We start from the raw sequence: 27,918 nt of genomic DNA, 5'->3' as shown, positions 1-27,918 counted from the left end.
GGGACTACAAGCACAAGCTACCATGCCCAGCTAATTTTTGTATTTTTAGTAGAGACAGGGTTTTACCGTGTTGGCCAGACTAGTCTCAAACTCCTGGCCACAGTGATCCACCTGCCTCAGCCTCCCAAACTGCTGGGATTAACAGGCATGAGCCACTGCACCTGGCCCCTGTTGGCCACTTGTACATCTTTTGTAAAATGTCTATTCAGATCACTTGCCTTTTAAAATCAGATTATTACTATTATTTTTTTTTTGCTATTGAGTTGTGCGAGTTCCTTATATATTCTCTTTATTCTTTTTTTTTTTTTTTTTTTTTTTTTGAGACGGAGTCTCACTCTGTCGCCCAGGCTGGAGTGCAGTGGCGCGATCTCGACTCACTGCAACCTCCGCCTCCCGGGTTCACGCCATTCTCCTGCCTCAGCCTCCCGAGTAGCTGGGACTACAGGTGCTCACCACCGCGCCCGGCTAATTTTTTGTATTTTCAGTAGAGACGGGGTTTCACCATGTTAGCCAGGATGGTCTCGATCTCCTGACCTCATGATCCGCCCATCTCGGCCTCCCGAAGTGCTGGGATTACAGGTGTGAGCCACTGCGCCTGGCCTATTTTCTTTTTTTTTTTTTTTGGCAAACCCATTTCTGTAGGATATTCTGGTCATTAATCCCTTGTCAGATGGATAGTTAGTAAAAAATTTCTCCCATTCTGTAGGTTGTCTCCGTTGTTTCCTTGGCTGTGCAGGTTTTTAGAGTGATGTAATCCCACTTATCTATTTTAGCTTTCGTTGCCTTTGCTTTTGAGATCTTACCCAAAAAATCTTTGCCCAGACCAGTGTCCTGAAGCATTTCCCCAATGTTTTCTTCTAGTAGTTTCATACTTTCAGGTTTTACATTTATGTCTTTAATCTTTAATGTATTTTGATTTGATTTTTGTATATGGTGAGAGATAGTTTTTTTTTTTTTTTTTTGGTTTTGGTTTGTTTGTTTTACAGACTCTCACTCTTTCTCCCAGGCTGGAGTGAAGTGGCGTGCTCTCAGCTCACTGCAACCTCCACTCCCTGCTCCACTCCTGGGTTCAAGCAATTCTCCTGCCTCAGCCTCCCAAGTAGCTGGGATTACAGGTGTGTGCCACCACACCTGGCTAATTTTTGTATTTTTAGTAGACAGGTTTCGCCATGTTGGCCAGGCTGGTCTCAAACTCCTGACCTCAAATGATCTGCCCACCTCGGCCTCCTAAAGTGCTGAGATTACAGGCATGAGCCACTGCACCCAGACAAGATAGGGTTCTAGTTTCATTTTTCTGCATATCCTCAAAATGTATTTCCAGTTTTCCCAGCACTATTCACTGCTCTTTCCCCAGTGAATGTTCTTGGCACCTTTGTTGAAAATCAGTTCACTAAATATATGGACTTATTTCTGGGTTCTCTATTTTGTTCTATTGGTCTATGTTTCTGTTTTTATATCAGTAACATGCTGGGTTTTGTTTTTTGAGACAGGGTCTCACTCTGTTCCCCAGGCTGGAGTGCAGTGGCACGACTTTGGCTCACTGCAAATTCTGCCCCCGGGTTCAAGACATCCTCCCAAGTAGCTGGGATTACATGTGTGCACCACTACGTCAGGCTGATTTTTGTATTTTTAGTAGAGATGGAGTTTTGCTATGTCAGCCAGGCTGGTCACGAACTCCTGGCCTCATGTGAGCTGCCCACCTTGGCCTCCCAAAATTCCGGGATTATAGGTATGAGCCACTGTGCCTGGCCCATGCTGTTTTGATTATTATAGCTTTGTACTATATTTTAAAGTAGTGTGATGCCTTCAGCTTTGTTCTTTTTGCTCAGGATTGATTTAGGCTGTTCAGCGTCTTCTGTCATTGTATATGAATTTCAGGATTTTTTTCCCTATTGCTGTGAAGAATGTCATTGGTATTTTGATGGGGATTGCATTTAATCTGTAAATTGCTTTTGGTAGTATTGTCATTTTCACCAAATTAATTATTCCAATCCATGAACATGAGATGACTTTCCGTTTTGTGTGTGTGTGACCTATTCAGCTTCTTTCATCAGTGTTTTATAATGGTCCTTGTAGAGCTCTTTAACCTCATTGGTTAATTTTCTTTTTTTTTTTTTTTTGAGAGAGTCCGGCTCTGTCGTCCAGGCTGGAGTGCGATGGTGCCATCTCGGCTCACTGCAACCTCCAACGCCCGGGTTCAAGCGATTCTCCTGCTTCAGCCTCCCGAGTAGCTGGAAATGCAGGTGTGTGCCACCAGGCCAGGCTAATTTTTTGTATTTTTAGTAGAGATGGGATTTCACCATATTAGCCAGGATGGTCTCAATCTCCTGACCTCGTGATCCACCATCTCGGCCTCCCAAAGTGTTAGTATTACAGGTATGAGCCACCGCACCCGGCCTCATTGGTTAAATTTATTCCTAGGTTTGTTTTTTGGTTTTGGTAGCTATTGTAAATGGAATTGCTTTCCTGGATTTTTTGGTAGTTTGTGGTTGGTATGTAGAAATGTTACTGGTTTTTGTATGTTAATTTTGTATCCTGCAACTTTACTGAATTTGTTTATTCTAAGAATGTTTTGATAAAGCTTTTAGGGTTTTCTATATATGAGATCACATTGAATGCAAACAAGGACCATTTGGCTTCCTCATTTGGAAGGAAGTATTTGGATGCTCTTGACGTCTTTCTCTTACCAGGCTGCTCTGGCTAGAACTTGTGCAGTGCAGCTTTGAGAAGGCGGAGGTGTTGGGTCTGGGGCATGGTAGAGAGATCCATGTAACAGGAAGAAAGTGGCAACCCAGGTCCATGCCTGAGTCTCCTGGTGAGACACCGAATCCCCCCAGCAGACTGAAGTGACCAGAAATGCCCCGAAAGAGGGTGGCACTGCCTTTGCTTCCAGGCTGCAGTCTGCACCTGGCTGAGCTTACTGTCGGTGTCTCTCCCACCCTGTCTCAGCCTTTGCTTCCATTCTGCAGTCTGCACCTGGCTGAGCGTACTGTCCGTGTCTCTCCCACCCTGTCTCAGCCTTTGCTTCCAGGCTGCAGTCTGCACCTGGCTGAGCTTTACTCTCCGTGTCTCTCCCACCCTGTCTCAGCCTTTGCTTCCAGGCTGCAGTCTGCACCTGGCTGAGCTTTACTGTCCGTGTCTCTCCCACCCTCTCTCAGCCTTTGCTTCCATTCTGCAGTCTGCACCTGGCTAAGCTTTACTGTCCGTGTCTCTCCCACCCTGTCTCAGCCTTTGCTTCCAGGCTGCAGTCTGCACCTGGCTGAGCGTACTGTCCGTGTCTCTCCCACCCTGTCTCAGCCTTTGCTTCCAGACTGCAGTCTGCACCTGGCTGAGCTTTACTGTCGGTGTCTCTCCCACCCTGTCTCAGCCTTTGCTTCCATTCTGCAGTCTGCACCTGGCTGAGCTTTACTGTCCGTGTCTCTCCCACCCTGTCTCAGCCTTTGCTTCCAGGCTGCAGTCTGCACCTGGCTGAGCTTTACTGTCGGTGTCTCTCCCACCCTGTCTCAGCCTTTGCTTCCAGGCTGCAGTCTGCACCTGGCTGAGCTTTACTGTCCGTGTCTCTCCCACCCTGTCTCAGCCTTTGCTTCCAGGCTGCAGTCTGCACCTGGCTGAGCTTACTGTCGGTGTCTCTCCCACCCTGTCTCAGCCTTTGCTTCCAGGCTGCAGTCTGCACCTGGCTGAGTGTACTGTCCGTGTCTCTCCCACCCTGTCTCAGCCTTTGCTTTCAGGCTGCAGTCTGCACCTGGCTGAGCGTACTGTCCGTGTCTCTCCCACCCTGTCTCAGCCTTTGCTTCCAGGCTGCAGTCTGCACCTGCCTGAGCGTACTGTCCGTGTCTCCTCCACCCTGTCTCAGCCTTTGCTTCCAGGCTGCAGTCTGCACCTGGCTAAACTTTACTGTCTGTGTCTCTCCCACCCTGTCTCAGCCTTTGCTTCCAGGCTGCAGTCTGCACCTGGCTAAACTTTACTGTCTGTGTCTCTCCCACCCTGTCTCAGCCTTTGCTTCCATTCTGCAGTCTGCACCTGGCTGAGCTTTACTGTCCGTGTCTCTCCCACCCTGTCTCAGCCTTTGCTTCCAGGCTGCAGTCTGCACCTGGCTGAGCTTTACTGTCCGTGTCTCCTCCACCCTGTCTCAGCCTTTGCTTCCAGGCTGCAGTCTGCACCTGGCTGAGCTTTACTGTCCGTGTCTCCTCCACCCTGTCTCAGCCTTTGCTTCCAGGCTGCAGTCTGCACCTGGCTAAACTTTACTGTCTGTGTCTCTCCCACCCTGTCTCAGCCTTTGCTTCCAGGCTGCAGTCTGCACCTGGCTGAGCTTACCGTCGGTGTCTCTCCCACCCTGTCTCAGCCTTTGCTTCCATTCTGCAGTCTGCACCTGGCTGAGCGTACTGTCCGTGTCTCTCCCACCCTGTCTCAGCCTTTGCTTCCAGGCTGCAGTCTGCACCTGGCTAAGCTTTACTGTCCGTGTCTCTCCCACCCTGTCTCAGCCTTTGCTTCCAGGCTGCAGTCTGCACCTGGCTGAGCTTTACTGTCGGTGTCTCTCCCACCCTGTCTCAGCCTTTGCTTCCAGGCTGCAGTCTGCACCTGGCTGAGCTTTACTGTCCGTGTCTCCTCCACCTTGTCTCAGGCACTGCACAGTAGAGGTTCAGAAGCTGACTGGACCTGAGCTGGTACCGGGACTGGGAACAAAAAGAGACAGAAACTTGTGAACATGACCCAGCAATAAGGGGTCGGGGAAGGTAAGCAGGGACTCCAGGTTCTGTGAACAGGGTCCACAGAGTAAGTGGATCGTGTCCAAGATGAGTCAGAATGTCTTTAGATGAACCTATCCTGGATGCTTTGGAAATAGCTAGGGAGAGCAACAGAAGCTACAAGTGAGTCTGGTTATGACACAGGACTCTTTCGGTGCCGCTTTGCCAGCCAGAGATCTCCACGGCCGGCAACGCCCCTGCCCAAGGCCTCACGGCTCCAGGCTGTTGGAGGTACCTACCCACTCAACCTAGCGGGCTGTGCGTGGCTTGTGCTTTGGGCTGGATCCCACGCTCGCCATGGGATCTGCACTCGGACTGCAGCTGGGCCGGGCATGCCACGACCTGCTTCCACCTTGGGTGCCGACGTCTGGATGAGAGGAACATGGTGGCGCCTGAAAAATCTGGAGACACCAGAAACCCCGGATCCCCAAAGGAAGTGTTATTCCCGCTGTCCGTGCTGTGGGTGTGAAGGTGCGTGCTGCACATCCCGGTTTCCAGCACGGGACAAAGACTCAGAGAGGCACCTGCCAGGAGTCTCAGGTGATCGAACCCAGTGGCGGGCATGTGGGCAGCTGCCCCAGGTGGAAGGGATCATGGCACAGGTCTTGGTTCCCCAGGTGGAAGGGATCGTGGCACAGCTCTTGGTTCCCCAGGCTGGCCCTGACCTTCGTGCTTTCCTGCCCATGGCCCAGACTTCCGAGCTCCATGCTGGGGATGCTCAAGGACAACCCTTCAGCCTCCCCCACCATGTCCCGGCTACTGCCCAGGATTCCTGTTCTCTGGAGGGTGGATCCAGCCCTCCCCATCTTGGTGCCCTGCCAGGGCCAGGCTTCCCATGGCTCTTTCTGCAGCCCCTGGCACAGACCGTGGGGTGCACAGCCCGGGGAGCAGTAGGCCTTGGAGGGGCCAGGTCTGCATGTTCCCACCCCCATCATAGAGTTTGACACACCAGTGGGCAGGTAACTCAATCCCCCCTCACCTTCTCTTCATCTGTTAGGGGTGACAAGGTGCTCCCAGTGGGGCCAAGAGGATGCAGCACCCCCACCGGCTACCCTTCCGGCCACACCCTTCTCTCCTGGCACACCTTCTGAGCTGGCAGGGCTTCCTTCCTGGCTTCTGCTGAGCAGTGTATTAGGGTCCTCTAGAGAGACAAAACCAATAATGGAGTTTAGGAGAGGGGATTTTTATTTGTTTGAGACAGAGTCTTGCCCTGTCACCCAGGCTGGAGTGCAGTGGCTCGATCTCGGCTCACTGCAACTTCTACCTCCCAGGTCGAAGTGATTCTCCTGCTTCAGCCTCCCAAGTAGCTGGGATTACAGGCACCCAGCACCACACCTAGCTACTTTTTGTATTTTTAGTAGAGACGGGGGGGGGGGTCTCACCATGTTGGCCAGGCTGGTCTCGAACTCCTGACCTCAGGTGATCCGCCTACCTCTGCCTCCCAAAATGCTGAGATTACAGGCAAGAGCTACCGCGCCCGGCCAGGAGAGGGGATTTATTAGGGGAACTGGCCCACACACTTATGGAGGCTGAGAAGTCCTCCCATAGGCTGTCTGCAAGCTGGAGACCTAGAGAAGCTGTTAGTGAGGCTCAGTCCAGGTAAGAAGGCGGTTGAACCAAGGAAGCCAGTGGTGTAACTCTCATTCTGAGGCTGACTGGCCGAGAGCCCTGGGAGGCCTCTGTGGCAAGCCTGAGTCCAAAGGCCGAAGAACCTGGAGTCCTGATGTCCAAGGGCAGGAGATGGGTGTCTCCCTCCAGAAAAGAGAATTTGCTTCTCTTCTCCCTTTGTGTTCCATCTGGGCCCCCAACCAAGTGGATGTGCCTGCCCACGCTGAGGGCAGATCTTCACTGAGTCCACTGAAAACATCCTCACACACTCAGAAACAATGCTTCGCCAGCTGCCAGGTGCAGTGTGTGTGCCTTAGTCCCAGCTACTCAGGAGGCTAAGGTGGGAGAAGCGCTTGAGCCTGGGAGCTGGAGGCTGCAGTAAGCCATGATTGTGCCATTGCACTCCAGGCTGGCTGACACAGAGATCCTGCCTCAAAAAAAAGAGATAGATAGATAAAGCTCCACCAGCCATCTAGGCTTTTTTTTTTTTTAAACAGGGTGTCACTCTGTCAACCAGGTTGGAGTGCTGTGGTGCTATCATAGCTCACTGCAGCCTTGACTTCCCAGGCTCAACCCATCTTCCCACCTCAGCCTCCTGAGTAGCTGGGACTACAGCCTACAGGCACAGGCCACAATACCTGGCTTATTTTTAAATTTTCTGTAGAGAAGTTTCACCATGTTGCCCAAGCTGGTCTCAAACTCCTGGGCTTAAGCAAACCTCCCACCTCAGCCTCCCAAAGTGATGGGATTACAGGCAGGAGACATGGCAGCCAGCTAAGGCACCTTGTATGCTGTTAGTCGGCTTTACACCACCTGAAATTGACCGCCACACAGGGCCTGGTGCTAAGGCCTGGCTGTGCCCAATGGTTCTGCACGAAGACCCGGGCCGGCCTGTGGGGAGCTCAGCTGCATATGGCCGGCCTGTGGGAAGCTCAGCTGCAAATGCGTCTATGGCGTCCCCTGTGCCCTGCTCTTTGGGGACTGAGCATAGCTGCCCCTCCCTCCCTTCTGCCCGCTCCTGGACATTTCCGGAAGGTCCCAGGAAATGGTGGCTGATAGTGGTTCCTGAGGCCACACCACGGGCTGCCTGGTGCCCTTTCCCTCCCCAGTGCCCGGCTGGAGCAAGAAGCCGAGCTCCTGATGGGAGCTGGCCCTTTCTTTAGACTTTGCTTCACCTTCAGGACATGGGGTTCTGAATTTCTGCGCTAGGGCCCCGCCGGCTTGGGTGGGCTTCCAGCGTGAATCCTCGGCCTGTCGTCCCCGTCATCAGGAAGCCCAACAGGGCGCCCGCCTGCCCTCTGTGTTCTCCCTGCGCTCGCGGCCGTGCACCTTCTGGTGCTGGATGAGGGTGGACAGCCGGCTGCAGGCCCTCCCGCAGGCGCGGCACCGGTATGGCCTCTCGCCGCTGTGGAGCCGGTAGTGCTCGTTCAGCGTGTAGCTCCTGCGGAACGCCTTGCCGCACTCGGTGCACGCGAAGGGCTTCTCCTTGGTGTGGATCTTCTGGTGCAGAGTGAGGTTGGACTTGCGACCGAAGGCCTTGCCGCACTCCGCGCACTCGAACGGCTTCTCGCCCGTGTGTAGGCGCAGGTGCAGCAGCAGCAGGGAGTTGTGTCGGAACGGCCTCCCGCACACCGGGCACTCGTGGGGCGGGTCCCCCGCCTGGGGCCTCTGCGCAGCTCCGAGCAGGGCGCCCTGTCCCGCGCCGCCGTCCTGGGCGCCCTCCTGCGCGTGCAGCCGGTGGTGCTTCAGGAGCGAGGACCCTCGGATGAAGCGCTGCCCACACCGCAGGCACCGGTAGGGCCGCTCCCCGCTGTGGATGCGGCCGTGCTCGTTGAGGGTGAACCTGCGGCAGAACGCCTTGCCGCACTCGGTGCACGCGAAGGGCTTCTCCCCGGTGTGGAACTTCTGGTGCTGCAGCAGCCGGGAGCTGCGGCTGAAGGCCTTGCCGCACTCGCCGCATGCGTAGGGCCGCTCGCGGGTGTGGACGCGGTGGTGGGCAGCCAGCTGCGTGCTCTGCCGGAAGGCCTTCCCGCACTCGCCGCACTGGAACGGCTTCTCCTCAGTGTGGATGAGCTGGTGCCGCAGCAGGATGGAGCTTTGCTTGAAGGCCTTCCCGCACTCTGTGCACTGGAAGGGCTTGGCGCCGGTGTGGATGATCTGGTGCCTGAGAAGCAGCGAGTTGTATCTGAACGCCTTGCCGCACACGCACCTGTAGCGGGGGGCTGAGCTCCCCACAGGCCGGCCCGGGTCTTCCTGCAGAACCCTTGGGGAGGCGCTGTGCTCCCGAGCCCGGGGGTGGGTGGGTTTATCTGACCCGCCCTCAGGACCGCCATGCGGGTGGGGTGGTGCAGGGTGCCCCCAGGGGAGGCACCCCCACACGGTGCCCGGCAGTCCTGCCTGCCTGGAGAGCTTTCTCTGCAGAGGAGACTCCATGATCCCAGCCTCCATCCTGGAATCTGAGAGAAGGAACAGAAAACGGAAGGATGATCCAGCCTCTACACTCACAAACGAACTTATTGTTTGAAGACATAACCTTTTTATTCCCAAGTCTTCCCCCAACACCCAGCTTTACTGACGTATAAATGACAAATAAAACTTGTATACAGGAGGCTGAGGCAGGAGAATTGCTTGAACCCAGAGACAGAGGTTGTAGTGAGCCGAGATCGAGCCATTGCACTCCAGCCTGGGCGAAAGAGTGAGGCTGTCTTAAAACAAAACAAAACTTGTATATATTTTTGGTGTACAACATGATTCAATAAACATCTACACCGTGAAATGATACCACAATCAAGTGAAGACAGAGTCTTTGTTAGACGTGTAGGGAGGTTTGAGAAATTATTGCCAGAGGTTTTAAAATCAGGGTTTCAGGCCAGGTCCAGTGGCTCACGCCTCTAATCTCAGCACTTTGGGAGGCCGAGGTGGGCCAATCACCTGAGGTCAGGAGTTCAAAACCAGCTTGGCCAACACGGTGAAACCCCATCTCTACTAAAAATACAAAAATTATCTGTGTGCGGTGGCGAGCGCCTGTAGTCCCAGCTACTCAGGAGGCTGAGGCAAGAGAATCGCTTGAACCCAAGAGGCGGAGGTTGCAGTGAGCCAAGACCGCACCACTGCACTCCAGCCTGGGTGACAAAAGCAAAACTCCGTCTCAAAAAAAAAAAAAAAATAAAAATAAAATAAAATCAGGGTTCGGGTGAGAAGGGAACAAAAAGGCTAATAATGGCTCCAGCACTGTGGGAGGCTAGCTCAAGGGGAGGTCTGGCAGGGAAGACAGGCCAGGCATGAGGTGCAAGTTGCACCTCACCCCACAGCCACGTTCTTTACTCCTCTCTCCTTCAGAGTTCACCCACAGTTCCTGCACTCAGCAAACATGTCTGGGCAGGTGCGTAGAGCAGGTGCCTGCGCAGACCTCCGGGACTGGGGGCCTCCTCCCCAGCTCAAGGTTCTTTCTGCAGCCTCCACTGCCCTGAGCTCAGTCCCTGGCACATGGGCCATAGGGAACCAGGAAACCAAAGCAACCTGTGGGCAAGCAAGCCTCCCAAGTGCCAAGGCAAGAGACCGAGGGCACAAGCTGTTCCAGTGTAATAAAGAAAATATATAAAATAAGAATAGTTAAACTAGAAATAGATTATAGATATGATGATATATGAGTATTATTAGTCATCAGCTTGTAGCATTACTCTTTATTCTAGTATTATAATAATCTCTGTTCTGGCCAGGCGCGGTGGCTCATGCCTGTAATCCCAGCACTCTGGGAGGCCGAGGCAGCGGATCACAAGGTCAGGAGATGGAGACCATCCTGGCTAACATGGTGAAACCTCGTCTCTATTAAAAATACAAAAAAAAAAATTGGCCGGGCGTGGTGGTGGGCGTCTGTAGTCCCAGCTACTCGGGAGGCTGAGGCAGAAGAATGGCGTGAACCCGGGAGGTGGAGCTTGCAGTGAGCTGAGAACGCGCCAGCCTGGGCCAAAGTGCGAGACTCCGTCTCAAAAAAAAAAAAAGAATGGCCAGGTGCGGTGGCTCACGCCTGTAATCCCAGCACTCTGGGAGGCCGAGGAGGCGGATCACAAGGTCAGGAGATCGAGACCATCCTGGCTAACCCAGTGAAACCCCGTCTCTACTAAAAAATACAAAAAAATTAGCCGGGCGTGGTGGCGGGCGCCTGTAGTCCCAGCTACTTGGGAGGCTGAGGCAGGAGAATGGCGTGAACCCGGGAGGCGGAGCTTGCAGTGAGCTGAGATCGCGCCACTGCACTCCAGCCTGGGCGACAGAGCAAGACTCCATCTCAAAAATAATAATAATCATCATCTCTGTTCTACAATTATAACCTAGGAAAAACCAGGCCATACAGAGATAGGAGCTGAAGGGACACAGTGAGAAGTGACCAGAAGACAAGAGTGTGAGCCTCTGTCACGCCCGGACAGGGCCACTAGAGGGCTCCTTGGTCTAGCGGTAACGCCAGTGCCTGGGAAGACGCCCGTTACTTAGTTGACCTTGGTCTAGCAGTAACCCCAGTGCCTGGGAAGGCACTAGTTACATAGCAGACCTGGAAAGGGAGTCTTCCTTTCCCCAGGGTAGTTAGAGAAGACTCTGCTCCACCACCTCTTGTGGAAGGCCTGACATCAGTCAAACTCGCCCACAGCCATGCTGAGGCCTGACCGTCTCCCTGTGATGCTGTGTTTCAGTGGTCATGCTCCTGTTTCACTTTCATGTTCCACCCTGTACACCTGGCTCTGCCTTCTAGACAGCAGTAACAGAATTAGTGAAAGTACTAAAAGTCATTAAAATGCATAGAAGAAATAATGGCGTAAGCTGTCCTGTCTCTCTCTCCGCCTCGGCTGCCAAACAGGGAAGGACCCCCTGTCCGGTGAACACGTGACTCACATGACCTTATCAATCATCGGAAATGACTCACACTCTTTACCCTGCCCCTTTCGCCTTGTATCCAATAAATAACAGCGCAGCCAGGCATTCAGGACCACTACCGGTCTCCACGTCTTGGTGGCAGTGGTCCCCCAGGCCCAGCTGTCTTTTCTTCTATCTCTTTGTCTTATGTCTTTATTTCTATGATCTCTCGTCTCTGCACACGAGGAGAAAAACCCACAGACCCTGTAGGGCTGGTCCCTACACAACCCAAGGGTAATGGCCACTGTGAGCACAGACCCGGCCCCTGACACCTTGGGGACACCAAAATGGAAAACTCTCGCACTTGGGTCTTCCTGCCTAAGTTAGTTTTGACCTTAGACCTACAAGCAAGGCAGTTAGTAGGAAATCTGGCCCTGTTGTGAGGAGCTAAACATACACACCTCCCACTGTGGAAGAAGGGACCTGCAGAGCTGCCCGGAGGCCCGGCCACACTGGCAGCACAGGACACGCCCTGCGGGTGCTTTGTACTCACCTGTGCACAGGCTGGCTTTGGCCACGCTCTGTTCAGCCACCTGCAGAATCAAGGCCCCCGGCTCCTCTCCTTGCTCCAATAGGGAGATCAGCGCTGGTTTGGCAACAAGAAAGCCTAAGCTCAGAGAAGGAAAGCAGCATGTATCAGTACAGGAGGGAGAAGGGACGCCCAGGTGCCTGGCTGGAGGCCATCAGGGCACAGAGTGCTTGGAGTGGGTCAGGAACATTCACTATCCCAGAAGGGGGCAGCTAGGTGGCCAGGGGGAGATGGGGGGCCTGCCCCAGGAGAGAAGCCTCAGGCAGGCTGACGCTGGCAGTGGGTGCCCAACAGGAAGCAGAGAGGGGCTCCTTGGGGAGCCTCCAGCTTCCCCTCAAAAATGTGTCAGACCTTAAATCTGCAATGGAACCAACTTCCTTTGAAGCTAACACAGACGTACCTCCCGGCCCCAGGACCAAAGGCAGAAGCCCTCACCTAGTGAGGCCAGGTTCCCATAGTTCTCCAGCATCACGTCCCTGTAGAGTGCCTGCTGGTCGGGGGCCAGGCAACTCCACTCTATCCTCGTGAAGTACACAGCCACATCCTCCAACACAACAGCCTCCTGCAACCACATACTCTGCTATCCAGGCAGTCAAGGGCTCGGTGAGAACCCAGCAGATGAGAAACATTTGCATGATCTGCTAGAGGCCTCTCTCCTTGCTGCCCACTGCTGCATCCACAGGGCCCAGCAGAGAAAGGGCAGCCCAACACCCCCCGAGTGAGCGGCCTCATTCTCAGCAGAAGCCCCAGAGAGGAAGAGGGAAAAACTGAACTTGGGGGAGGGAGAGAGATTTACCAGGAAGGGGGTCCCAACCTTGGCCTCACCCTCTCCACAGGCTATCAGGGATTTGGGGAAGGAGCACCTGCACTGTGGGGAGCATTCCCACCCTCTGGGTCTCAATTTCTAACACCAGCAGTGAGTCAGCATCAGGAGAGGGAGGATGGGCTGACCATTCACACCAGGAAGGAGGCAGGCACTGGGGAAGGACAGGGACCCTGCCCTCAATGGCTGACCATAGAAGCTCAGGGGCCAGAGGAGGCCGCAGGAAGCCCACTTCTGCCCAAAGGCTGGAAGGATTTGGCAGAGCCATGTGTGAGGCCTGGCCATAGAGCGAGGAGGCTGTCCTCGGCTTGCAGACTCCATCCTGTGATGTGGGTGGGTGTGAGGCAAACTGTAAGGTTCTCAGGGCTGAAAAGCTGAGGCTAGGGGCGAAGCAGTCTCCTGGGGCAATGGACGGGCTCAGGGGGTGCTCACCTGAGGTCCAGGCATCGGGAGTGCCATCGCCATTCCAGGGTACCTCTGTGGAGGAGCAGATGCTACAGACAGTGAATTCTGAGGGAACATAGAGCCATGAGTGGAAAGAGCCCAGGCCAAAGGCCCTCCAGCCCCCCAGAAGGCCCCTCCAGATCCAGAAGGGAGCAGGAGAGGGTAAAGTGCTGGGGCAATCACATCAGCCGCCTCCTTCACGTCCCAAGGAGAAGCTGTACCCAAGCTTCTCCATGGGAACACCCACTCCTTCCAATGTTTTCTGGCTCTCACCTTGCTGGGAGGCCTTCTGTGACCACCCTTTTTAAAACTGCCACCTCCCCTCCTGCCTGGGAATTCCTTATCCTCGCTCCTTGCTTTATTTTTCTCCATAGCACTATGCCATCTGACATAAGACAAGTTAACTTCCTTGCTCCTTATCTGCCTTCCCCAATTAGACAAGGCCTCTGGTCTGTACCCCTAGGGCCTGAGGAAGGGCTTGGCACACAGCATGTGCTCAGAAAGGATTTATGAAATGAACAAAGCGTGACTGGTTAGAGCAAAATTATTGTTTTGTTTTGTTTGAGACGGGGTCTCGCTCTGTCGCCCAGGCTGGAGTTGGTGGTGTGATCTTGGTTCACTGCAACCTCTGCCTCCTGGGCTTAAGATTTCCTCCCAGGATAGCCAAGGTTGCACCACTGCACTCCGGCCTGGGCAACATTGCTCATTATGAAATGAACAATGGGTGACTCTGCAACCAATAAAACCATGTTGTGGGAACATGAGAAAACATTCTTGCATTTTACTACATGAAACAAGCAGACTGTAAGCAGAAAAACAAAGCTGGCAGCATAAAACCCTAGCTCTCTCTGCGTCGTAGAATTATGAGTGGTTCCTCTTTTTCTCCTATTTTTCTTTCCTTTTATTGAGACAGGGTCTCAATGTGTGACCCAGGCTGGAGCGCAGTGGTGTGATCTCAGCTCACTGCAGCCTCAACTTCCTGGGCTCAAGCAATCCTCCCACCTCAGCCTCCTGAGTAGCTGGAACTACAGGCGCATGCCACCACACCCAGCTAATTTTTAAAAGTTTTTATTATTGATGAGGTCTTACTATGTTGCCCAGGCTGGTCTTGAACTCCCGGACCCAAGTGATCTCTTGCCTCGGTCTCCCAAAGTGCTGGGATTACAGGTGTGAGCCACCACACCTGGCCTCTTTCTATTTTTCTAATTTAACACTTTTTTGGCCAGGTGCGGTGGAGACAGACCATCCTGGCTAACACGGTGAAACCCCATCTCCACTAAAAATACAAAAAATTAGCCGGGCATGGTGGCAGGCACCTGTAGTCCCAGCTACTAGGCAGGAGAATGGCGTGAACCTGGGAGGTGGAGCTTGCAGTGAGCCAAGATTGCGCCACTGCACTCCAGCCTGGGTGACAGAGTGAGACTCCGACTCGCTCTTGTTGCCCAGGCGGGAGTGCAATGGTGCAACTTTGGTCATCCTGGGAGGATCCCTTAAGCTCAGGAGGCAGAGGTTGCAGTGAACCGAGATCATGCCACCAACTCCAGCCTGGGCGACAGAGTGAGACTGTGTCTCAAACAAAACAAAACAATAATTTTGCTCTAAGCAGACGTATACAGAGTAGGCATGAGGCCCTGGTCTCCTCACTCTTCCCTTCCACAGACACTTGAGCTCTTGTGTTTAGGTGAAGGTCTCCGGGGCTATCCATTTCTGTAGAGCTGGAGCCCTCTAAGTAGCTGCCACTTTGTAAAGAGATGTTTCCCGTTAGGCATCAGTTAACAAAAAGCATGTGTTTAGAGGCCAGGCACGGTGACTCATGCCTGTAATTCCAGCACTTTAGGAGGCCAATGAGGGCGGATCTGAAGTCAGGAGTTCGTGACCAGCCTGGCCAACATGGTGAAACCCTTCTCTACGAAAAATACAAAAATTAGCCGAGTGTGCTGGTACGCACCTGTAATCCCAGCTACTTGGGAGGCTGAGGCAGGAGAACTGCTTGAGTAGACAGAGGTTGCAGTGAGCCAAGTTTGCCCCGCTGCACTTCAGCCTGGGCGAGAGTGAGGCTCTCTCTCAAATAAAAATAAAGAGTGCGTTTAGAGGCAGGAGGGCTGCTTGGTCACAATGCTATGAAGTGACATTTGGCAGCAGAGCCCTTTTGACATGTTAGGGTACGAAGGGCGATGGGGGTGGATCAGACAGATTCGTGAAACACCCCTGCACAGAGGGCACAGACTGCAAACGCATGGAAGAGCAGGGCCACACCACCCCCACCCAGCCCCCACTCACTGTCTGTCCAGGGCAGTCTGTGGCAGGACCCACCTGGGCCACTGCGATGGCCACACGTGTTGTCCTCACCCCAACAAGGCAACCAGAGTATCTCAGGGTATGAGGCTGCCAGAAGACTTGACCCCCGACCCCTCAACACATACCACCCTCCACTCTGGTAAGAACTGCAACCCAGGACTAGGGTAGGACTTGGACTAGGAGGGGTAAGTTACTGCTGCTTTGTGTTTGCTCATGTCTAGGGAGTGCATGTCCTCAGGGAGGGGCTACCTGGTTAGAGGGGGGAAAAACCTGCTTTTAGTTCTATCTTCGGAATTAGGAAGTAAACCTTCAATCAGATTAAACAGCACTGAGCTAAAAATAATCGAGCAGTGATATCATGACAACAGATCAAGCTGTTGCTGAGACAGAAAATGTCAAGGGGAGGAGGGTGCTAATTTTAGATGAAGGACCACCAAGAAATGTTACTGGGGGGAGTCACATTTAACTGGGGTCTGGAAGACTAGGAGGGGTCACCTCCTTCCATACGTAGAATAAGCCCTGTTCCTCGGGGACCTGGGGCACCCCGCTCACTACGCCGCAGCCATGCCAGCGCCTGGGAGTTTCTCCTCAGGGATCTGTGGCTGCTTCTCTCCTCCAGCAGGTTTCAGTTCAAATGTTAACTCTTTTTTGTTGTTGCTGTTGTTTGAGATGGAGTCTCCCTCTGTTGCCCAGGCTGGAGTGTAGGGGCGCGATCTCGGCTCACGGCAAGCTCCGCCTCCCGGGTTCACGCCATTCTCCTGCCTCAGCCTCCCGAGTAGCTGGGACTACAGGCACCCGCCACCACGCCCGAATAATTTTTTGTATTTTTAGTAGAGACGGGGTTTCACCATGTTAGCTAGGACGGTCTCGATCTCCTGACCTCGTGATCCACCCGCCTCGGCCTCCCAAAGTGCTGGGATTACAGGCGTGAGCCATTGCGCAGGGCCAAATGTTAACTCTTTACAGAGCCTCCCCTGACCGCCAAGGCTACCCTAACCCCCTAACTCTCACAATTTTATTTCCTTGGTTTATTCTGTGCGTGGCCCTTGTCAAAACCAGAAGTTATTTTGCTGCGTTATTGCCTGTTACACTAACGCCTCACCTCTGTTACAATTCACGCTCCTGGAGGCGAGGAGTGCTGTTCGCTCACTGCGGGGTCCCCAGCACCGGAACGCTCACAGTTAAATACCCAACAGCTATTTACGAAATGACTGTTGGTCCAATAAATGCCCCAACCCGGGGAGGGGGCAAAACTGCGCAGGGTAAATGAACGCTGCGGGAAACGGCGTCCGCCGGGGAGCGAGGCTGCGGGGAAGAGCCCGCCATCGGACGGAAGCGAGGGGCAGAGCCTGGTCCTCCCCGGAGCAGCCCCACCTCGCCAGGCCTCCCCGCCTGCAGCCTCATCTCTGCGCAACCGTCCGGCTCGGCGGAGCGGGTCTCGGGGGCCCGGCCGCACGCCCCCGACCACAGCCTGCATGGACCGGGGCGCAGGGCCCTTCGCCCCGATAAGGGCTCGGAACCCAAGGCGAGCGGAGGCGACAGTGCCGGCTGCGGGTCCGCTCCCTGCCGAGCTCCGCGCGCCCACTGCGGGGGCTACAGCCTCCACCAGGCCGGGCTCGGAGGACCGCGCCCCTCCCAGTCCCCGCCCCGCGGCCGCGGCCGACTCACCCTGGGCCGCCGGGACAGCGCGGGGAGGAGCGCACGGCGCCCGGCTCTCAGGCTCCGGTTCCTTCCCCGCCCCCGGAAACGGCCGCTGCGCCACTCTGGGAGGCCTGGAGGACCGCGCGCCTCGATGGCGCTCGCGTCTCGACGGCTTCTAGCCCCTGCGGCACGGCGGTCGCCAGGGCCCCAGCTAGGGGCGCGCCTGGGGGGTTCCGGGCGAGACCGGGTATCAGTCCCAGGCCCCACGGGCGCGGAAGGGCGTCGACGTTCTCGGCGCTCCGTTTCCCCCGGGATCGGAGGCAGCGTTCATCCCTTGCGCCCACTCCCTGCCCCCGGGTGGCCTGCGGGGGTTGGGCAGCACGGTGCGGGTTCGACTCCCGGACCCGCAGGAACGGGGGAGCAGGGGCGTCCGGCCAGGGTCGGTCTCTTATATAAATTTATGACATTGTTTAGTATGACTTTTTTTTTTTTTTGAGCCTGAGTCTCGCTCTTGTTCCCCAGGCTGGAGTGCAATGGTGTGATCTGGGCTCACTGCAACCTCCGCCTCTCAGGTTCAAGCGATTCTCCTACCTCAGCCTCCGGAGTAGCTGGGACTACAGGTTCCCACCACCACGCCCGACTTATTTTTGTATTTTTAGTAGAGACGGGGTTTAACCATGTTGCCCGGGCTGATCTCGGAGTCCTGATCTCAGGTGACCCGCCCGCCTCGGCCTCCCAAAGTGCTGGGATTACAGGCGTGAGCTACCGCACCGGGCCAGTTTCTGGGATCTTGAAGTGTCTTTGCTGCTCCCTCTGATCACTCTCAGACCACCTCTCCTGTCTGCACCCAAGGGTGGCCATTCTGACTTCTAACAGCCCTGTGACTTTTGTAAACATTTGTATGCTCTTTGTATTTACTAATTTAATCCTCATGGTAATCCTATCAAAATACTACTGTTCCCATACTAAAACGAGGAGAGCATAGTGTCCCTGTTATTTGCCAAGGTCTAGTCTCTTTTTTTGAGACGGAGTTTCACTGTTGTTGCCCAGGCTGGAGTGCAATGGTGCCATCTTGGCTCAACATTATCTCCACCTCCCAGGTTCAGGTGATTCTCCTGCCTCAGCCTCCCAAGCAGCTGGGATTACAGGCATGCGCCACCACGCCTGGCTAATTTTGTATTTTTAGTAAGGAGGGGGTTACTCCATGTTGGTCAGGCTGGTCTCTAACTCCTGACCTCAGATGATCTGCCAGCCTCGACCTCCCAAAGTGCTGGGATTACAGGCGTGAGCCACTGTGCCTGGCCAAGGTCTCGTCTCTTAAGTAACAGAGCTGGGATCCAACCCACAGACCTGGCTCCAAGTCACATATTCTTTTTTTAAAAATTTAATAATTTAATTTTTTTCAAGTCACATATTCTTTAGCCACTAAACTGTGTTGTGAAACCATCATGCAAGTGGGAGGAACAGTTCAATATATGAAACTCGGTGTTTCCCGAGTTCCCACTCACCTCCACACACACTTTAGAGATGGTTTCACACACACTCTAGGTTTTCAGATCCTCTGAATTGCAACCAGACCCTGGGAGGAGGAATGAGGATCAAAGAAGGTAAGGGACTCATCCAGAGCCACAGCTGGTTGGGAGCCGGGTCAGATTGGAGCACAAGACAGACCAGGAACCATCATTTTCTTCCTTTTCACAAGGACAGGGGAAACTGGGTGAGGAGGGTGACATCTGTCTAAGTAGGCTTAGCCCAGCACTCCACTATGGGTGGTGCTAAACTTGTATGATGTCTACATAGATCCTTGTCCCAGGACTGGATGCCCCTAGGTTCCTCAGCTTCTTTGGGGGACCAAGGGTGTCTCCTGCATTCACACTGCTGACAGCGGATTTGCTCAGGAGTGAGGCACAGGCTGGGTAGGACAGAGGCACTCTTCAGCAGGAGGGAATTGTGGGTACTTGCTGTGTCCTGACAGCCACAACCATTTTTGGGGGAGGGATCATGACTCCCCTCAGGGCCATGGCACATAATTTCAGACAATATGGGTATTGTGGTGAACTTGGATGTCCAAAAATTGTATGTAAATCCTGTGCTATTCTCTCATTGTAAAAGGATGCCAAAACTTCAACTAGTTAATCACACATGTGAAGGGGTGGGTTGCCCCTCCACACCTGTGGGTGTTTCTCGTAAGGTGGAACGAGAGACTTGGAAAAGAAAAAGACACAAAGTATAGAGAAAGAAATAAGGGGACCCAGGGAACCAGCGTTCAGCATATGGAGGATCCTGCCAGCCTCTGAGTTCCCTTAGTATTTATCGATCATTCGTGGGTGTTTCTCCGAGAGGGGGATGTGTCAGGGCACAAGACAATAGTGGGGAGAGGGTCAGCAGACAAACACGTGAACAAAGGTCTTTGCATCATAGACAAGGTAAAGAATCAAGTGCTGTGCTTTTAGATATGCATACACATAAACATCTCAATGCTTTACAAAGCAGTATTGCTGCCCGCATGTGCCACCTCCAGCCCTAAGGTGGTTTTTCCCTATCTCAGTAGATAGAACGTACAATCGGGTTTTATACCGAGACATTCCATTGCCCAGGGACGGGCAGGAGACAGATGCCTTCCTCTTGTCTCAACTGCAAAGAGGCATGCCTTCCTCTTATACTAATCCTCCTCAGCACAGACCCTTTACAGGTGTCGGGCTGGGGGACGGTCAGGTCTTTCCCTTCCCACGAGGCCATATTTCAGACTATCACATGGGGAGAAACCTTGGACAATACCTGGCTTTCCTAGGCAGAGGTCCCTGCGGCCTTCCGCAGTGTTTGTGTCCCTGGGTACTTGAGATTAGGGAGTGGTGATGACTCTTAAGGAGCGTGCTGCCTTCAAGCATTTGTTTAACAAAGCACATCCTGCACAGCCCTTAATCCATTTCACCCTGAGTTGACACAGCACATGTTTCAGAGAGCACGGGGTTGGGGGTAAGGTCATAGATTAACAGAATCTCAAGGCAGAAGAATTTTTCTTAGTACGGAACAAAATGGTGTCTCCCATGTCTACTTCTTTCTACACAGCCACAGTAACAATCTGATCTCTCTTGCTTTTCCCCACACACATGTGGGGTCCCAGAGAATGTTCACCCACGGCTTTATGTCAGGTTGACATGACGTATCCAAGCCATATAGACGGCAGGGGTCATGGAGATTTAGCACTCACTAACCCGTTGTGCTTCACAATACAGCACCTTAACCCCTCTCAGAAAAATTCTAACACGCACCTCCAAGCTGTCCCCAAGCATGTGCAATCTCCATCCTCCCAACCACCTCACCTCTTCCTGCTGGCATTGGTCCCTGGGGTCTCCCCTCACCCACTCCTGAATGGGTAACAGGGGCTCCTATGGACTACTCCACCCCTGAGGCACTGAAAGCACATGGGAAAACTATTTCAGAGAATCTTGTTGGAAATACCTTTTCACAAGACATAGCTCCAGAATTATAAGGCACTAAATTAGAAAAGCAGTGTGCATGAGGTGGGGCATGGTGGCTCACACCTGTAATCCCAGCACTTTGGGAGGCCAAGGCGGGTGGATCACGAGGTCAGGAGTTCAAGACCAGCCTGCCCAAGATGGTGAAACCCCGTCTCCACTAAAAATACAAAAAATTAGCTGGGCGCGGTGGCGGGCACCTGTAATCCCAGCTACTCGGGAGGTTGAGGCAGGAGAATTGCTAGAACTCTGTGGGCAGAAGTTGCAGTGAGTCGAGATCGCGCCACTGCACTCCAGCCTGGGCAACAGAGTGAGACTCCATCTCAGAAAAAAAGAAAAGAAAAGCAGTGTGCATGAAAAGTACTTAGATCAGTCCCTGGCCCATAAAAAGTGCCTAGCATTGGCCAGGCACGGTAGCTTACACCTGTAATCCCAGCACTTTGGGAGGCCAAGGCAGGTGGATCACCTAAGGTCAGGAGGTCAAGACCAGCCTGACCAATATGGTGAAACACTGTCTCTACTAAAAAATACAAAAATTAGCTGGGCATGGTGGTGTGCACCTATAGTCCCAGCTACTCGGGAGGCTGAGATAGGAGAATCGCTTGAACCCGGGAGGCGGAGGTTGCAGTGAGCCCCGATCACGCCATTGCACTCCAGCCTGGGCAACAAGAGCGAGACTCCATCTCAAAAAAACATATATATATATATTCATTCATTACGGAGCGATCCCATTTTAGCCATATGTGATGGTGTGCCCATATGTGGCATACAATTATGCTACGGGGGCGCGGTAGGGGGCAGGGAGATAAGGACACATCAGTTGCTGGGGATTGGGGGTGCGGGCAGATAATGCTGGTTGGGGAGGGGAGCCAAGCTGAGCAAGACAGAGGATCACAATTTCTCATGTTTCTACCAAATTACTGCTGCATGTATGTGACAAGAAACATTTGAAGAACAATTTCAAAAGGAAATAATTTTTTTTTGAGGCACAGTTTTGCGCTTGTTTCCCAAGCTGGAGTGCAATGGCACAATCTCAGCTCACCACAACCTCCGCCTCCTGGGTTTCAGTGATTCTCCTGCCTGAGCCTCCCGAGTAGCTGGGATTACAGGTACCTGCCACCATACCCAGCTAACTTTTGTATTTTTAGTATAGACGGGGTTTGTCCATATTGATCAGGCTAGTCTCGAACTCCTGACCTCAGGTGATCCGCCTGCCTCGGCCTCCCAAAGTGCTGGGATTACAGGCATGAGCCACCGCACCCGGCCGGAAATAAATAATTTCTAAGAATAAAGTTTGAACAGCAGGTTGGGGTGACGTCGGATGGCCTAAGGGAGGTCACCAGGCCACTAGCACAAGCAGAGGCACTGTGTGGGGAGGGCATAATCCTGGCCCAAGAAAGATGGCTCCACCCCAGAAGGCCGGAAAACCCCATGTCCAGTGCTTGCGGCCTCGTCTGGAGTGGCTGTCAAGTGACCCAGAACTGCATAGCCCCTGCTGTGTACCAGGCTGTGTGGTCTCCCGTGAAGGTCAAGACTGAGCCCAGTCACACAGTCCTCAGGACTGTCAGGTGGATGCTGGCAGGGCCATGTCTCTTCCAGCCTTAAAGCGGCCTGGTCAGTCTCCTGGCTGGACGTAGGGTCTTGGTAGCCGCATCTCATCCCAGAGACCCGTGAGACCATCTTGGGGACCCCACAGCCTGTGTGTCCAAGCACTCTTCTCACCTCTATCCCGCACCCAACTCTCCTTCTGCTCCTCCAGAGAAGCAGATTTGTTCAGGAGTGACGGACAGGCTGGGCCTGTGGGCCAATTTTGGGCTGACCCCAGAACCCATCACCCTGCCCCCGGGGTCCAGTCCTGCCCCTCAGCCCCTGGCCCTAGCTGTGGGCTGTGCTGCTTCCTGAGTCCCCACCGGGCAGCTCCTCCTCGATCCCCCTGCCGACCCTAGGGGAAGGCCTCCTGCAGCAGCCCCTCCTCTCCCCTGTGAGCAACAGCGGGCACAGGACACCCCTTCCACCCTCTCCCGTCTCTTTCTCACGATGTCAACCCTGCCTCAGCCCCTGCAGGGTCTAGGAAACACCCCACCTCCCAATACTGACAGCAAGCCTCTCCCGCCCACTGGGACCCCTGCCTTCACCTCCTTGCTGCCTCCCCACACACGGCCTCCCGTGTGCTCGACAGTGCTCACTCAGCCAGGGACTCTCTCCTGGAAATCCTCTTCCCCACCATCCCCTGCCCGCGGCCTCGGGGTCCCACCCGTTAGGGGCCCGATTCCGCGAAGCCCCTCTCCACAGCATGTACCGCTGGACATCCCCAGTCGGGCTGACTCTTTCCAGCTCAGGCCCCCACAGCCCCTCCCAGCCTCCATTTCTTACTCCTTCCCCACCTCTCCCGCACAGGGTTCTGGTCAGGGTACGGTCCAGTCTCCCATTATTCGTCCACTCCGCAGCATGTGACCCAGCCCATCCCCGCTCCTTCTTTCTCGACCCGAGACCCTCAAGCTTGGCCCTCCCCACTTCCTGGGCCGGCCGGCCCTTACCCTCGGCAAGGATCCCGGGGCTCCTCTCCTCGACGCCCGACCTCTCCAAGGGCCTACAGTGGATAAGGTCCCCGCGTCCAGGAGCGCCCGTTCATCAGGGAGACGGACATTTGCCACCTGCAAACCATGACGTTCCACGAGTGGGTGCACGCGTCTCCCCTGCCCATCTCCTGCTCTGCACCAGCGAGAACCCCCTCGGCCTACACGGAAGCCCCTCACCAGGCAAGCTGGGAGCCCCAGACCCCGTGGCCCGGAGTGGGTCGCTCTGTGACACCCTGGACAGGTCACTCAACCACTTGGCGCCTCCTCGGCCACTCAGAAAACACCTGCCCTCCCGGAGACCCCGGTGAAAGCCGAGCACTCCTGCACGCTCCTTCCGAGCCCACGCACACCAGGACACCTTGAGCCGCGTCTCCTGGTGCGCCTGCGCGGGGGCCCTGGAGGAGGAGAAGTAGGCGGGGCCGGCGGCCGCTGGTGACTACAAGCCCCGGCGTGCACCTCGCTAGGCTGGCCGTGGCGCGCCCGGAAGGTGTCGCGGCCCTGGGCCCCGCCCCGGAAGATAAGGCCGCTCGCTGACGCCGCGTTTCCTCTTTCGGCCGCGCTGGTGAACAGGTAGGTCGTCCTTGTGGCCCTGCGGCATGGGCAGTATCCGCCGCCATCCTCCTCCCTGAAGCGCGCTGAGACCCGGACCGGCCCTCCTGAGAGGATGCCGGTGCGGGCGCCCGCGGAGAGGGTAGGGAGTGGTGGGCGCGGCGGCCTCGGGGGCGGGGTCCCGGAAAGCCGGGCTGGCGGGGGTACCCGGGCCGCCCGGCCGCGCTAATCGTGAGTCGCCCCCAGGACCCGTCGCCATGGGCCGTGTGATCCGTGGACAGAGGAAGGGCGCCGGGTCTGTGTTCCGCGCGCACGTGAAGCACCGTAAAGGCGCCGCGCGCCTGCGCGCCGTGGATTTCGCTGAGCGGCACGGCTACATCAAGGGCATCGTCAAGGTGCGGAACGCTGGCCGGGGCGGGAGGGAAAGGGACGCCCGGCCGGAACGCCGCACTCACGCCGCCTCTGCCCACAGGACATCATCCACGACCCGGGCCGCGGCGCGCCCCTCGCCAAGGTGGTCTTCCGGGATCCGTACCGGTTTAAGAAGCGGACGGAGCTGTTCATTGCCGCCGAGGGCATTCACACGGGCCAGTTTGTGTATTGCGGCAAGAAGGGTTAGCATCGCGGCGGGGAAGGAAGGTCGGGGTGGGGAGGGGTCTGGGTGTTGCCTGAGGAGTTAACGTCCTAAGCCGATACGGGAACCTCGCAGGCAGAAGCTTCAGGTGGGGACATCCGCGTGGCCACACCAGTGGCCACCGGTGGGTGCCGAGAGAGTTGTACCGGGAGGCTGGATGTCGAATGCTGTGCTCGCAACTTCGCGGGCTGCCTAGAGCGAGGGGGTTCGCATTGCTTCTTACTGTGCTGACGGCCTGATGCTGCTTCCCCTTGCAGCCCAGCTCAACATTGGCAATGTGCTCCCTGTGGGCACCATGCCTGAGGGTACAATCGTGTGCTGCCTGGAGGAGAAGCCTGGAGACCGTGGCAAGCTGGCCCGGGCATCAGGCAACTATGCCACTGTTATCTCCCATAACCCTGAGACCAAGAAGACCCGTGTGAAGCTGCCCTCCGGCTCCAAGAAGGTTATCTCCTCAGCCAACAGAGCTGTGGTTGGTGAGTATCAGGCAGCAGTTGAATGCTGAGGGCTGTGGGTGAACATGCTGTGAGTGCCGGTGGACAGCCAGTGGCTAGACTTGGTCCCTGGAATTCGATTACCTGTTGTTCTAAAACTTGGGTTCTGTAAGTTTGAGCTCATCCTGTAGTCTCAGTTGTCATCACTGTACAACGGGCACAACAGTACCTGCTTTACTGCTGTTGAGGCGTTAAATGAGATTGGGATGAAGTCACCAGGGACTTGGATTCTACCGTGGGCTTCCTGATTGCTGCACTTGCATGCAGTTGGTTAACAGCCTTTTCAGAGAAGGCAGGGAGAGATTGTGGCTTTCTCAAAGACACCTACTGAGTGAGTGGAAAAGGATTTGAGTCTAGGTTAACTCACTGTGCTGTTTGGGAACATCTTGGAATCCTTGTGACGAACTCAGCCTCGCACAGGGGAGGCTCTGAGGTTGTGTTCCTGGAATAAGTAAAGCTGAGATGGGGCAGGCTGAATCAAGTGTCCTATGTCAGGTTGAGTGACCTGTCTGATGTCTCACACATGGTGAGGGGGGTGCTTCCCTGCACTTGGAGCTCAGCCAGCATTCTAGGTGATGGAGCTGAGGGCCTTGGCTTGCCTGCCCATTGTGGATTGAAGAAACTGGATGTCAGCTCACAGGGTGCAAGGGACTCCCTAGGGTGGAGGCAAGTGGGCTTTTTGCTGGGTAGTTGGATGCAGTATTGTGAAGGCGCATGACAGGAGATTGAGGGGAGGTGGGGGTGCTCTGACCGACTGGGGGTTCCCTGAGGTACCTGATCTCCCCTACAGGTGTGGTGGCTGGAGGCGGCCGAATTGACAAACCCATCTTGAAGGCTGGCCGGGCGTACCACAAATATAAGGCAAAGAGGAACTGCTGGCCACGAGTACGGGGTGTGGCCATGAATGTAAGTAACCCAGAAATGCAGGGTTGGGTATTGAAGGTACAGTGGCCACACGGTTGGGTAGGCAAGTCCCATCCACAGGTGTCCCTGCAGGAGGGGGATCTACAGTGGGAGGAGCAGCAGGTGGTGGTTTGTAGTCACAGGACTGTTGATCCTGCTCCAGCACTCCTGAAGGAGGTGGGCTCACCCTCCTTCACCGTTTCTCCGCAAGAAACGGAGGCTGGGAGGGGCAGTGGGGACCTGAGCTGGAAAGAGTCAGCCCGACTGGGGTTGTCTAGCGGCACATGCTGTGGAGAGGGGCTTCACGGAATCGGGCCCCTAACGGGTGGGACCCCGAGGCTGGGGCCGGGGGTGGTGGGGAAGAGGTTTCTAAAGCCATCTTTCTCTGCCTGCAGCCTGTGGAGCATCCTTTTGGAGGTGGCAACCACCAGCACATCGGCAAGCCCTCCACCATCCGCAGAGATGCCCCTGCTGGCCGCAAAGTGGGTCTCATTGCTGCCCGCCGGACTGGACGTCTCCGGGGAACCAAGACTGTGCAGGAGAAAGAGAACTAGTGCTGAGGGCCTCAATAAAGTTTGTGTTTATGCCACCAGGCTGTGCCCACCCCCATGGTTTCAAAGGGAGGGGTCCCTGCTGGGAGGATTTCTGTGGGATCCCCCTGGTTGGTACTGGGAGGGAGTTAGACTACTGAAGTAGACCACCAATGAGTGGTAGAAGCTTGAAGGGAAAAGTTCACAACTAGAAACGAGGTGCAGGTACTCTGGGCAAGACCCTTGCTTCCCCACAGAGGGGACCAAGAATGTGACATCCAGGACCTGACACTTAGGTGGGTGACTCAGTCCCATGGCCTGCAGTGCTTGGATGTGAACACTCATTTCACGTATTGGGAAACAGAATAGGACACAATCATTGAGCCTGGTGTTCTGGACCATACCCTCACTCTGTCAGCTCCCTGCTAACTTTCTCAGCACCTGAGGCGGTCCTTTGCCCAGGGTCTTTTAGCGACACCCTTCCCCTCCATACTGGCTACAGCCCTGCTGATGTCAGTGTGTTTAAGTCACTGCCAGGGATACCTGGCTTGCAGGTGTCTGCCTTGCACTGGGAACTTGGGATGGGCCCTGGAGGAATGTGGGACAGGCACCCTGTCTACAGCCAGGAAGCCGTTCCTAGCCTGGCTTTTACCATTCTGTTCTGCATGCATTCCCACCCCACCATGGCGGGGAGTGGTCACTGACTGGAGGGTTCTGGGTGCTTTTTCCTGTGGGTGGTGGGTGGGGCCTCATGCCTTTCCTCATTTTCTAGCCTGATAGTGACAGGTGAGGTTGAGGGTGGTGATTGAGTGTGGGGTCCCAGGTCACTGCTGGGATTGCTGAACAAAGGGATGAATGCATGCAGTGTGTGTATGGGGAATCCCGGACCACCCGAGTCCCTTCACCCACCCACCCAGAGCCCTACACTGGACTGGAGCTGGCACCAGCAGTAGGTTGGTCTGCTCCTTGAGTCCTGTAACTCCACAGCTTCACAGGGCATGTAGCCCCCTCTTCCCTGGGGCAGAGAAACTAACCAGGAACAGCCCCCAAAGCTGCATTGATTGCCTTAAAGCACATGGCCTTTCCCTGCTGGCAGGGGCTGATACTTTCGTTCTCTCTAGCTTTGGTAGTGACGAGGCTGACAGTGGTGATTGAGTGGGATCAGGTTGGAAGTGTTGGGGAGCCCCCCTGCAATGGGAGGGCAAGTAAGCTGGTTTCCGTCACAAGGCAGAGTGGAGGGGCTTCCTGTCTGGCCATATCCCATGGCATCTTGTCCCTTAACCATGACCCAATGAGGAGATCCCAGGACAGCATCCTATCTGCACTTTCACACGAGGAAGTTCCACCAGCGAATGCAGCAGCTGCAGATCACTGCCCCTAACAACACTCCTGTGGAATTGCAGCAGGCAGGATGAGGCACGGTCTCTCCCTATAGACTTGGTTGGAGAGTGCCTGGCAGGTGAGAATAGTCACCTTAGGTTTCCGTGGTCACTCCGGGATGACAAGTCCTAACTGGCTGCGCGGTGGTTCCTGGCTGTCATGGTCCACGCTGTCTCTAGAGAACCTTACCCCCCATTTCGTGATCTTGCTTTCCTGATCCTGCTGTTATGGCCCCACCTGTCTTTGGGCGCCCACCACACCTAGGCAGTGACCCAGCAGTGCCTGTTTATTTTAGACAGGCTCTCGCTATTGCCAGGCTGGTCTCAAGCCCCTGGCCTCATGTGGTCCTCCCACTCCAGCCCCGCTCCCCCCCCCCC

The 27,918-nt window shown here is 55.0% G+C and overlaps 2 protein-coding genes across 13 annotated transcripts; one reads left to right on the top strand and one right to left on the bottom strand.

Moving 5' to 3' along the window:
• Positions 1-2,095: 2,095 nt before the first annotated feature.
• On the bottom strand, positions 2,096-23,116 carry ZNF517 (zinc finger protein 517). 11 transcript variants are annotated; one of them, XR_010159355.1, is made up of 7 exons: positions 17,021-18,454; positions 13,043-13,120; positions 12,223-12,349; positions 11,752-11,865; positions 7,529-8,809; positions 5,725-5,886; positions 2,096-5,146 (listed from the first exon to the last, which is right to left on the bottom strand). XR_010159355.1 is itself a non-coding variant. In XM_054657170.2 (6 exons), exons 2-5 carry the CDS (start codon positions 13,073-13,075, stop codon positions 5,732-5,734), a joined length of 429 nt encoding a protein of 142 aa, XP_054513145.1. In that variant the 5' UTR covers positions 13,076-13,120; positions 17,021-18,454; the 3' UTR covers positions 2,096-5,146; positions 5,725-5,731. The 11 variants fall into 11 exon arrangements, 9 of the variants coding, with proteins under 9 accessions (XP_054513145.1, XP_054513144.1, XP_054513143.1 ...); XM_054657170.2 differs by lacking the exon at positions 7,529-8,809; XM_054657169.2 differs by lacking the exons at positions 7,529-8,809; positions 17,021-18,454 and having other exon boundaries at positions 13,043-17,013.
• A 351-nt stretch (positions 23,117-23,467) lies between these two features.
• On the top strand, positions 23,468-26,220 carry RPL8 (ribosomal protein L8). Of its 2 annotated transcripts, none has more exons than XM_009456187.3 (6): positions 23,468-23,621; positions 23,847-23,995; positions 24,073-24,214; positions 24,492-24,710; positions 25,519-25,634; positions 26,027-26,220. In XM_009456187.3, the coding sequence occupies exons 2-6, from the start codon at positions 23,858-23,860 to the stop codon at positions 26,183-26,185; spliced, it is 774 nt and encodes a 257-aa protein (XP_009454462.1). In that variant the 5' UTR covers positions 23,468-23,621; positions 23,847-23,857; the 3' UTR covers positions 26,186-26,220. The 2 variants fall into 2 exon arrangements, with proteins under 2 accessions (XP_009454462.1, XP_009454463.1); XM_009456188.3 differs by having other exon boundaries at positions 23,564-23,742.
• The last annotated feature ends 1,698 nt before the right edge of the window (positions 26,221-27,918 follow it).

The sequence above is a fragment of the Pan troglodytes genome, chromosome 7, assembly GCF_028858775.2.
Source record: "Pan troglodytes isolate AG18354 chromosome 7, NHGRI_mPanTro3-v2.0_pri, whole genome shotgun sequence".
In the NCBI taxonomy this organism is placed as follows: domain Eukaryota; kingdom Metazoa; phylum Chordata; class Mammalia; order Primates; family Hominidae; genus Pan; species Pan troglodytes.
This window is presented reverse-complemented; position numbering and strand designations above follow the sequence as displayed.

Bases quoted from the DNA above. Each gene is read 5' to 3' on its own strand.
- ZNF517 (XM_054657165.2), bottom strand. From the start codon at position 13,426: ATGGAGAAAAATAAAGCAAGGAGCGAGGATAAGGAATTCCCAGGCAGG. The intron at 12,350-13,042 runs GTGAGCACCCCC...ATGTGGTTGCAG, and splicing joins TCCCGATGCCTGGACCTCAG to GAGGCTGTTGTGTTGGAGGA. The intron at 11,866-12,222 runs GTGAGGGCTTCT...CTCTGAGCTTAG, and splicing joins TGGGAACCTGGCCTCACTAG to GCTTTCTTGTTGCCAAACCA.
- RPL8 (XM_009456187.3), top strand. From the start codon at position 23,858: ATGGGCCGTGTGATCCGTGGACAGAGGAAGGGCGCCGGGTCTGTGTTC. The intron at 23,996-24,072 runs GTGCGGAACGCT...CTCTGCCCACAG, and splicing joins ACATCAAGGGCATCGTCAAG to GACATCATCCACGACCCGGG. The intron at 24,215-24,491 runs GTTAGCATCGCG...TTCCCCTTGCAG, and splicing joins TGTGTATTGCGGCAAGAAGG to CCCAGCTCAACATTGGCAAT.